This window comes from Ambystoma mexicanum, chromosome 2p (assembly GCF_040938575.1).
Source record: "Ambystoma mexicanum isolate Mex_15411 chromosome 2p, UKY_AmexF1_1, whole genome shotgun sequence".
Lineage (NCBI taxonomy): Eukaryota > Metazoa > Chordata > Amphibia > Caudata > Ambystomatidae > Ambystoma > Ambystoma mexicanum.
In genome coordinates this window covers 476,349,969-476,362,313 of record NC_090923.1, presented here as the reverse complement: position 1 = coordinate 476,362,313, position 12,345 = coordinate 476,349,969, and the positions used below count along the sequence as shown (strand labels likewise).

General features: G+C 45.7%; 1 protein-coding gene across 5 annotated transcripts in view; it reads left to right on the top strand.

Moving 5' to 3' along the window:
* Window positions 1-12,345, top strand: part of ATRIP (ATR interacting protein) — a 1,393,117-nt gene that overhangs the window by 781,049 nt on the left and 599,723 nt on the right. For all 5 annotated transcript variants that reach the window (XM_069643859.1, XM_069643860.1, XM_069643861.1 and 2 more), the window contains one exon: window positions 380-506. In XM_069643859.1, the coding sequence (XP_069499960.1) occupies window positions 380-506 (127 nt within the window). The remainder of the gene's footprint in view (window positions 1-379; window positions 507-12,345) is intronic.

The window sequence follows — 12,345 nt, the reverse complement described above, 5'->3', positions numbered from 1 at the left end:
CCTAGAGGTTTAGCCTTCAGCACGGGCTATGTTCTCCGATTAAGAGCACAGTTTGGATGATGGAAGGAACCAGAGCGTAATAGAAAACAGGGTGATCGGCGAAGGCTGGTTTCCTGTCGTAATGATATGGGATGGTGCAAGCAATTCACAAACCTGTAAGGTGATGGGATCGGGGCACAAGTGTAGGGTGGTATGGGTTGAGGAAGGGCTGGAGACCTTACCCCATGAGGACATCATTTTTCTCGATTTCCATTGTGGTGCTGTTCAGCAAACACCTAGAGGTTTAGCCTTCAGCACGGGCTATGTTCTCCGATTAAGAGCACAGTTTGGATCCCTTGATTGTTTAATCTTATTTGACAAACATCTTCTGCCGTTGCAGGTTCCATTTTGCTGAATGCATTGATGAAACAGCCTATTGCCCCTGGATCGTTGGGCCTCTACCACCTGCTCAGCAGCAGTCCAGAGCCTCTTCCTGGAGTTGTCTTGCAACCGAACATTTTCAGTAGGTCAGTATTTTTTTAAGTAGAGTGGACATCTAGATTAAAATAATGTTGAACATTTTTGTCATTTTTTTTCCTCTCTTCACAACTTTCTTTCTCTCCCTCCTTTTTTCGTAATGGTGAGAATTCCAAGCATAGTGGCATAGAAACCTGGTGTATCTACTTTAAGGAAGGCATGGTATCAACAGTAAGATGGACACAGTGACCACAGTTCAAGGGTGTTTATTGAACTTCAATTGAACTTCAATTGGGTTTGAAAAACACCTATCTAATCCTAAATCTAAAGATGGGAGCAAGCTACGACCATCAAATAATAATAAGACAGTCCTAGTGGTGTCTTGTCAAAATAAAAGGGCCTATACTAATAAACTGATTGCCAATCCTTACCGCTAAATACAAATAGTGGGGGAAACAATGTTATGCAAAAGAAACATCTTCAAGAAATCATACGTCAGGATATTCAAGCCATAGGCTTCCCTTCCCCACGTTTTTAGCATGGGACAAGGGGGGCACAGTTGAGCATAGCACAGTCTGTTTTCTCTAGAAAGAGGGTGCAGTTTAAAACTTCAACATCATGGCCTTCTGTGCCAAAGTCTCTTTGCCATTCAAAGTCTCTACTTTTATAGGGCCTGTTGCAATAAACCAACAATAAAGTTCCTTTCCTTTTGTATTTCACATATACATGATGTTCCTAGGTGATTTTCTATTCACCTCGGATCCCCCTCTGCCGGGCTCAGATCCACTTTGACACAAAATCTTCAATCACTCTCCCTCCGCCGGGCTTGGACCAATTTATCTACTTTGCCATAAACTTTCTTTACTGTATCAAGATTGAAGACTTTAGATTGTGTGCAGGATCAAGCTTGAACCGTTGCATGACCACTTCGATTCACAATCCTTTCACTCTTTACTTTTGCCAACTCTCAGCTGGATACCTTAACGAGACCTTCGATTGTGCATACATGCGGTGCCGGACAGCTCTGTGAAAAGGTATTGCATCTTGGTTTCAAAGTTCAATCACTCATCTGCAGTTCAACTTTACTGGTGTCGATTATCACACGCGTTTCAAAAAATGTTTGTTCCAGCACCCACCAAACAATGTTGCCGCTTGTAACCTTGACTTCAACACAGACTGATCTTGTATCAGTCTCCCCAACTCACCGGCTATGTTGATTGTGCTGTGGCGTTCCTTTGTTGTTGTAGCCAAGGACAATACCATGGCAGCTGGCAATTCTCCCTGCTTTGATTCTTGAGGCGGGAGCGCCCCAGGTATCTCTGGCACACAATGCAGGATTCTTCAGCCTGTTTGCCTGCTCTTACGCTTTCCAATCTCGAGGGCTCATGAAAGCAATGTTTCTTGTTGGAAAGGTCAGGGGAATTTGCCTCCTTGAGATCCCCTCCTGTTTCGCTGTCTTTCTCCTCTTGTTAAACTGCCATCTTGGAGCTGCTGTTTCCTCGTGTGCTATGCTTCGCTCAGAGTGTGCTCTCGTGCTCCGCCTTTTATCCATGCGGGGAAGCTTAATGAAAGTCTGGTCTGTGCGATGGTCAGTAATTGCCTGACCATTGTATTGGGACACGCCAGGTATACGGCTCCGGTTTTAGTCTGTTTTCTCTCATAGTGGGCTGTTCTTGAGAAGGTGTTGTAAAAGGGGGTTGAGTTCCTAAATATCCTACCTGGTAGGATGGGGTAAAGGTGTTGCAGGAAAGGGAATACCACCTCTCACCATCCGATGTCCCACTCCCTGAAGATTCCTCACCCAGGTGATCCTCCTGCACTGGCCCACCGCCAGGAACTGGATCCAAAAGCGATGGCCGTGTCCTGGCCACCTGGATGACAGACCCCCGGGGACTAGTGGGTGAGACACCTTCTGGTTTCTCACACTACCCAATCAACCACAGCATCCTGGTCCAATGACTTGTCCTTCAGGCACCGTGAGCTGTTATTTTGTCAACGTTGCTGAACCCATGCTCAATGCTAAAATTCAATGCCAAATAGTTGAGGGATAGGGAACCGACCGTCCAGACAAAGAGTGATATGAAAATAGTGGTTTACCTACAGTATTTCGAATGACATTTTTTCAAATGCCATAATGTTGAAAACATTTGGCCGAAAAAAAAAAAAAATTGTCTTTTTTTAATTTTATTTTCTGTTCGAGATGGGAGGGTTCCCCCTAAACCCCCCTTTTTTAACCCTTTTTTTAACTCGCGAAACCAAAAAAAAACATGTAAATTAAAAAAATAACACATTCGAAAAAAAAAAAAATTGGCCAAATGTTTTCGACATTGTCATTCGAAAAGATGCATTTGACATATTAACTGGATACCGAAAATAGTTACAATGTATTCATTTAAATGATACTTAGCGGTGCGGAGACTGAGGCCCAAATACAACTACAATCAGAATCAGTAGGGGCAAGTATAACCGAGCAAGTCCAGATTAAAAAGCAACTCCAAGTGTTCAATGAACTGGAAAAGAGAAAGGTGACGTTTTTCAGGGGTAAGACAGCAGCGCGTCAATATGGGGAAGGACAGCGCCCGGTTAGAGTACTAGCGAGGATGGTCAGATTGAAAGCGGCGAGGGGATGCCGATATTGTTCAAGAATTCTGTGCCTTCTACAGCCGACTATACTTCACGCAGTTCAGGTATCGCAGCACGAGATAGGGGAGTACCTTGATTGGCTGGCCCTATAGTGGTGTACAGATGAGGATAGGGGATGGCTAGGCCGGCCCCTGTCACTGGAAGAGGTCCAGTCGGCCAGCAGGTCGTTACCATCCGGAAAAGCCCCAGGCCCGGACAGCTATACAGCTGAATCTTAAGTGTTTCGCCGATAAATTATCCCTGCACCTCCTGGGGGTGTATCGACAAAGTCTAGAGACTGGATGTCTGCCGGACTCGATGCGAGAGGCAGTGGTGGTGATTCTTTTAAAGCCATACAAGGCGCTCGAGGACTGCTCCTCCCTAATAAACATGGATAATAACATTTTGGCAAAAATAATGGCGTCCAGACTAGCCCCATTGATGTATAAATGCATTAAATCGGACCAATCTGGGTTCATCCTCGGCAGATCCATCCCTTATAGGCTTCGAAGGATGTTAGTGCTGTTATCGGCTCTACTGCATGACGAACCCGTGGTGGCGGCACTACTGGATGCCACGATAGCGGTCGATTCAGTGGAATGGCCCTTCCTGTTCACGGTTCTCCGCAGAATGGGACTGGGCGAGGGATTTATAGCCATCGTTCAGTTTCTCTACACCTTACCCATAGCTAAAATTCAGGTAAACAGGCTACTAACTCCGGATATACCCTTGACGAGAGGCACACGTCAGGGGTGTCCACTCTCACCATTACTGTTCGCATTGGCAATTGAGCCACTGTCGGAAGGGATCAGGAACCGACACATCCACAGAGGCATACAACTATACAAACACAGGGTGCTCATCTCTCTTTATGCAGACGATATGGTGCTATATATCAAAGATCCAGAGCAAAATTTGGGCCCTATCATGGCGGACGTGGTAATTTTTAGGGACCTCTCTGGGTTAAAAATCAACGCTACAAAATCGGTATTGTTCCCACTCACAGAGGGCACTATGCAGTTTGCCGACACGTTAGGATTCCAATGACGCGACACTCGCACCAGGTACTTTGGAGTACACATAGCCAGGTCCGCAGAAGAAGTATATAAACTGAATTATCACAGGGTATTAGAGCAAAACATAACCTCAATTAATAGATGGATGGAAATGCCACTAGACCTATAGGGGAGGATATCATTGGTTAAAATGGGACTACTCCCGCATTTCCTGTATGTGTTCCTCAGCATACCAATCTTGCCCCCCCTGGTACTTCGGGAGATATGCTCTGAGATATCTCGATTTATATGGGCTGGAAAACAGGCGCAAGTGTCTTGGGAGAAACAGGCAGCCCACTTGGAGAAAGGGGGATTAGCACTTCTCGACTTTGAGGTGTACTACGAGGTGGCGTGGGCAGGATTCCTGCTGTACTGTTTTGATGGACAGAGGATAGACACATTGGAGTGGAGAGGGCACTAGTTGCCCCATACCTACTAAGGGCGACTATACTGACGTCCAACAGATCTCTGAGAAGGCCCAATATGGTAGAATAGACCTGCAAATCCTGGGCTTGCATCGAGCGCAAAGCAGGGGGAGAAGTTATTTACCCCCCACGTCTCCCGATCGCACACATACCCGGAGTCCCACTGACCTGTGAGCAGAGATATGTTGACCTCACAAAGCGCCTGAACTTATCAGCATTCAAGGACTTGTTTCCTGATGGTCAATTCTTAACAATAGAGGAGATGAAGGGCAAAGGAGAACTCACATAGCTGGAATGTTCATGTATTTCAGACTAAGGGACTCACTGAAGCAAATCTTTCCTGATTTCCCAGCTGAACCTGAGCCGGCTCACATGTTCGTGAGAAGCGAAGGAAGCAAAGTGGTGCCCACACTATATAGCAGGAGCATAGACACCAGAAGTGGAAGGGACGACACATCGCGGGTAAAATGGGAACGACTACTAGGGGAGTTACTAACTGAGGAGATATGGGGCTATTGTTGTGGGGAGACGAGAAGGGTGGCGCTTAACGCCAGAGTCAAGCGGGTCCACTTTAAGTACCAGCATCAGTACTCCTAGACTCCAGCAATGCTGCACAGGCTCTTCCCAGAGTCCCCCGTAAACTGTCAGCGTTGCACCACATCACCCGCGGACTTCTTAAATATGCCATGGGGGTGCTTGAAGATCAGAATGTTTTGGTCAAAGGTTTTTGAAACATTGAGTGAAGTAATGGGGGAAGATGTGGAGCAGACCCCATTAACAGCACTGTCTGGGTACACCAGACGTATCCCTAAGCATACAAGGAAGTGGGCAGGACTATTATTATTACTAGCTAAAAGAAGGGTGGCATTGGTGTGGGGGTGAAATGGCAGACAGATAGCCTATACTGTAACAAAATGGAGACGGAATATGGACGGTTAGCACACCCACAGACTAAACCCAAAGTAATATAGGGACCATATACACACTATCTCATAACACAAACGTGTTATGAGATCGTGGGGCGAGGGCAGGAGCCCCCCCAGCACCCCAGCCCAGCAGAGGAACCACGCGACAAGCGGGGAGGAACACGGACAGGGCCTGCCTGACCCTGTCCCCACACGCCGCCTGACTCGCCCATGCCGGGCGCAGCGCGGCCTGAAACCGAGGCTGAGCCTCATTAACATCAGCTGTAACCGCCGGCAGGCGGATCACGCCGGCGGCCAGCTCCAAGGCCACTCTAAGGCCTGTTGGGTGCCTGTTCGGAGCCGTAGGAGCCAGGGGCCAGGATCTCTGCCCTTTCAACTCCAGGATCTCTCACTATCAGAAGCTGGAGACGCCCTCAGCCGCACCATACTGATTCTAAACATGCATGGTACATTGGCCACGCACAGCACCATGGTACCTGTCAGCTTAACTGAACTGTCTTGGTGAGTAATGCTTAACTACATAAGATGGCTAAGCTCTTATAAAAAAAAAAATAATAGAAGCGCTACACCTACATTTGTAATTGTTGATTTTCTAACGACAGAAGCGGTAACAATCACCAGCTGCGGAAACTCTGACATTCTCTAACGCCAAACAAATTGTACGCATTTCTTAATGTGTGATTGGAGCGATCACATTTACTGAACAACTATCATTCTATAGTACTCAAGAAGCAAGTACAGTAGACACGTATACATGTTTACTCATACACCACAGATCCTTCTTGGTATTATTCGAAACCCACAATACAGTGGTGCGCCCCCCCGCCCATGTGGTAGTCTTTTTTCTACTAACTGGTCCAACTTGCAGAGTTATTTATATGTCTGCAGCCACTTCCAGCCCAAATATGATTACCAAATTCAGGTGAACCCCTTGCGTACTTGCATCTACTTGCACATGCCTAAATGTGATTACTGTTCTTAGGTGAACCCCTTGCCTACTTGATTACTGTTCTTAGGTGAACCCCTTGCCTACTTGCATCTACCTGCACATGTCATTTTTAGCCTAAATGTGATTACTGTTCATAGGTGAACCCCTTGCGTACTTGCATCTACTTGCACATGCCTAAATGTGATTACTGTTCTTAGGTGAACCCCTTGCCTACTTGCATCTACCTGCACATGTCATTTTTAGCCTAAATGTGATTACTGTTCATAGGTGAACCCCTTGCGTACTTGCATCTACTTGCACATGCCTAAATGTGATTACTGTTCTTAGGTGAACCCCTTGCCTACTTGCATCTACTTGCACATGCCTAAATGTGATTACTGTTCTTAGGTGAACCCCTTGCCTACTTGATTACTGTTCTTAGGTGAACCCCTTGCCTACTTGCATCTACCTGCACATGTCATTTTTAGCCTAAATGTGATTACTGTTCATAGGTGAACCCCTTGCGTACTTGCATCTACTTGCACATGCCTAAATGTGATTACTGTTCTTAGGTGAACCCCTTGCCTACTTGCATCTACTTGCACATGCCTAAATGTGATTACTGTTCTTAGGTGAACCCCTTACCTACTTGCATCTACTTGCACATGCCATTCTTAGCCTGAGTTGTGAATTCAGGTAAACCCCCTGTCTATCTACATATGCCAAACCGCACAATGTACCTCAGCAAGAGCCAAACAGCCACCCTACTGTATCTCCTCATACATATATCACACCTTACCATCGTCATTGCCACCACAACCATGTACCCTGCAGATAATGCACCCTGTCCAACCCTAGAAAGAAACACTAGACTACGAGCCAGACTACCCCGTCTCTACGAGCCCATCTACCACAACAAGAGACCCACCCTGCAACACACCAAAATCCACCCGAGCCACATCACACCCTGCTACAACCCCACCCAACCCAAACTCATCCCTATAACAATCCAGGATACACCCAACACTACCACTATATCCGGAGCTTTGATCAACGCCAGATCGATAATGGCCCACGCCACAGAAATAGCAGACACCTTATCCTCAAACAACCTCGACCTCCTAGCTATCACTGAATCATGGCTGCACGAAGCAGCAGGCCCAGCACTCTCAATAGCCATTCCAGAAAATTACCAAATAATCAGAATGGACAGGCCCAACAACAGAGGAGGCGGCCTAGCCATCATAGCTAAAACAAACCTCGAGCTAAGACCACTGCCCCAAACACCTCTCAAATCCTGCGAACTCCTAGTAGCCAAACTACCCATTTCCAACTGTCGCACCTTAACCATCCTTCTAATATATAGGCCACCCGGCCCCATTGGCTCATTCGAAGCAGACCTATCCAGCCTCCTAGCCAACAACACAAAAGACACCACCCAAATATTACTACTAGGCGACTTGAATCTAGGACTAAACGACCCTGACGACAAATCAGCACAAGCCATAGCTAACATGCTAGATGAACACGGCCTAATCCAAAGAGTGCTCACCCCCACCCATAATAAAGGTAGGACCTTGGACTGGATCGCCACTCTAAACTGCGACACCATCATTACCAAAACCACTCCCCAGCACTGGACAGACCATTACCTCATTGACTTCACCTTATCTCTTAATAGAGAAGTCAACAAAGGAAAAATCATGGCACCACCACTACCCACTAGAGCAAAAAAAAACATAACCCCAGACAACCTCCTACCACTACTACTGCCAACCCTCAATGCTTTCCCCGACAATCTAAAACCAGAACTCCTAGTAGAAAACTATAACAATACCATAAAAAAAGGACTAGACATCATTGCCCCTCTAAAACTGCAAAAAAGCAAACAACAAGCCCACCTGAACACCTGGTTCACCCCACATCTGAAAGAACTTAGACTGCACAAAAGGAAACTTGAAAGCCAATGGCACAACTCCCCTACTGAAGAGAACAAATCACAACTCAAACTTTGTGCAAACAACTACAAAAAAGAAATTCTACTCACAAAAAAGAAACTATTCAATGAAAGAATCGAAAAATCGAGCTCCAACACCAGAGAACTATTTGCTATACTAAGGGAATTAGAATCCCCTATACCCCCACCAGACAATATAATTAAGGATAAAGCATGGTGCACCAGCGTCCAAAACGCCCTAACTAATAAAATCAAAAGTCTCCAAACCAAAATCGCTCTGAAAAAAGACTCTCTCACCACCAATGAAGCATCTCCCAGCAACCACGACAAAACAGCCAACCGTCCAGGCCATAATCTCTTCAGATTTACCAAAATATCTATCCCAGAAACAGAAAAAATTATAGCCTCACTTAAACCATCTAACTGCAAAGGCGACAACTGCCCTCCCCAAATAATCAAGGATGCTGCTAGGGATCTAGCCCCCTTCATAACCAAGCTGATCAACGCATCCTTCTCCTCCAACACCATACCAAGCAACCTCAAAGAATCTTGGGTCCTGCCTCTCCTCAAGAAGCAAACCCTAGACCCCGCCATTCCCACCAATTACAGGCCCATCACCACGGTGCCATTCCTGTTAAAGATAATAGATAGAGTAGCATACCTGCAGATTCAGCAATATCTTGAAACTCACAAACTACTAGGCACCCACCAATCAGGCTTCAGACCGAAGCACGGCACCGAGACAGCCTTAATCGATCTTAAAACCCAGATCAATGAGATTAACGACAAAGGGAACACTGCCATGTTACTACTCCTCGACCTGTCGCCAGCATTTGACCTGGTGGATCACGCAGTCCTGTGCGAACACCTGGCCTCAGCAGCCCACTTCTCGAAAGAGGCCATAGCCTGGATCCAATCATTCCTGGACAACCGAACTATGAGGGTCTTCTCCACCCTAGCCTCAGCAGACCCCATTAAAATAACCTGTGGGGTGCCCCAAGGCTCCTGCGTCTCTCCCACCCTCTACAACATCTTTACCAAGCCCCTATTTGACAAGTTGGACAGACTGGGTGTCTCATATACCAATTATGCAGATGACACCCAGATCCTCATACCCCTCTCAGGCAACTACGCTTCAGATACGGCCTTGGTAAACAAAATATATCTCATCATTCAGGCATGGATGGCCACACACGGTCTATGTCTAAATGATGAGAAAACCGAAATCCTGCTCCTCGGATCCAATACCAATCTCAAAAAACTCAGCTCCAACTATAAGGCCTTCAACATTGATGGCAATACCATCACAGTGGCCAAAACAGTGAAAACACTAGGCTTTCACCTTGATGCAACCATGTCACTAAAAAAACAAGTCAACTCACTAGCATCCTCCACCGCCTACACATGCAAGCTAATTAGGGCATGTAGAGCCTTCCTCACCCAAACTAGCTGCATCATCATAGCCAACGCCCTAATACTATCCAGACTGGACTATTGCAACGCCATGTACCTAGGAGCCAACAAATGCATAACCAACAAACTACAGACACTACAAAACAACGCTCTCAGAACAGCCCTCAACCTACCCTCTAAGGAACACATCTCCAACAAAAGAAGAGAACACAAATGGCTTAAAATCCATGACCGCATCTCCCTCAAAACGGCATCACTCACCCACAAATGCTTAAACAACGCAGCCCCCCCCCTATCTCGCATCCAGAATAAAGAAAAAAACGTCCACCCGCCTCACCAGATCGATCAATTCCTACTGCCTGCAGGTACCCAATTTCAGACAAAAGAAAACCGGCGGCAGCAGCTTCCCTGTCCTGGCAGCCCAACACTGGAACGCCCTCCCACTCCACATTAGGACAGACCAATCCTACTATAGCTTCAGGCGAAACACCCTCACTTGGCTGCGGGCCAATGATCCTCACGACTAACCCTGCCATCTAATCTGATCATGCCAATGCTATAACCTGACTACCATGCACAGCCTTAAATTTGTAAATATGTAAATGCAACCGAACTGCTCCTACGCACAGTATTAATATGTACATTTGTAAACCTTCGCTCAATTATATGTATATATGCACATCCCACACAATGTAACTGTAAATGCAATGCACTTTTTCTCATGCCTATCTTATTCTGTAACCAAGTTTTTAAGTAATCCTATCTTCCTGACCTCTGTTGCGCCCTGTTACCTCTGGGTTTTGCGCGCTATAATAAATAAATAAACAAACAAACAAACAAACCCGACAAAATGGTGAGGACAGTTGAGACCCTCCCACGATTTCCCCCGTAGCTAGGCTAAGGTGCTGAGCCAACTCCACAAGCCAGTAGCTCAAATTCCTGAGGAAATTTAAAAGAACAACTGTCTGAGAGGACAAATGTAATATACCACAGCACTGCAAGTAATGTGGAGGGTTGAGGGGTTGGTTGTTCTTGAAGCAGTCGCCTGGTATTCAGACAACAAGGGTAGTCTTTACTCTACTATGATAGAAAAGTTATTAAAAGGGTAGTAGTGGCAACTGGACCACAAAACATAACAGTAGACTTACCTATCCTATAACGGTCAAGAGGGTCTTCATTTTAAACAGGTGACCTTTCACATTATTTCTCATTTTTGACCGACTGCAATTAATGGCCAGGGTAGATCAGAAGGACAAATAGCTGATTCTGTTTCGGAATTTGACCAAACAAACTTTATGTATTGAAAAGGCTTTGGGTGCAAGAACACCAGAGGTGAAGCAAGATTCCTACCTGCAGGGTGAGCCTTGTAGCTACACATCATTCTCACACATATAGCTATCTGAAGTTCTCTCATTCGAGCGGGTTAGAGATGACGACTGATGGTGGGCGATCTGAGCTCTATGGGTGCTTGCGATGGAGAGCTTTGTAGATGTTAGAAATGCCCATAGCAAGAAAGGTACCACATAATGTCAAAAGAGGATATAAACCACAGTAGATTACCCTCATGTTATGTTTGTGTGAAATTAGACTCACAAAGCCAGTCATCTGCAGCTGATAACCAAAGAAAATTGTTATACCAGGATTGCCTGCTCTCATTTTTCCCATGTTGCTGATGACTTTTTTCGGACACTTTCACATGTCTGTACTATGTGAGAATACTATTGCACACTGTAGATCTCAGTGTTAAGGGACCATGCATGTGTCAGCAGTTGCGCTATATAACGTACAATAACATGACATAGTTGGTTTCAATTGCCCTTTACACGTAATGTTCTAATATATTTGTGATCATACATGTCTCCATGATCCAGGTGGTTCTGCTCCTGTATCTACTCCTGTGTCCTTGTCAGAGTCTAAGAGTTGGCAGACAGTAGAACACGTCGACCCCTCTGCAGGATACTTTCCACGCGAGATCACCACCAACAAGACTTACTTGGTGTTTGAGGGCTTGAGTGAAAAGGCATGTGTAATACCCACCTAAGTTTGGGTATAAACAGCAATCTTCTCCGTAGCTGTAAAAAAAGAACAATAAACATATAATGAGCAAGGGCACAAAGAGTTACACGTGTGGATCAGCAACCCCCTATCAACTGCCCTTACCTTTTTTTTTTTTTTTAAACTTTTATTTTTGCTGGCAGTGGTAGATGACATACACACACATTAGGCCGATTATGATATAACAGTGCAAGACAAATGTAATACATGGGGATGTACATAGGCAGCGAGGGATGACCCCCAAGATGAGGAAAGCAAGACAGTGTTGCATAGAATTCCGTACATAACAGTGGAGACTCAGGGAGAGCCAACACCAGAGGCTGGGACATCAAGACCGTTAAGATAACTGTTGAAGGCAGTCCAAATGTTTTTTGGCCGGGAACGGAATGGGAGAGTAGTAATATAATCTTCCTCACAGTTTCGGGACCAGGTCAGTAGATTCAGCCATTTCTGAAAGGTGGGAGGAGCAGCACATTTCCAATTTTGCAGGATACATTTTATGGCTATT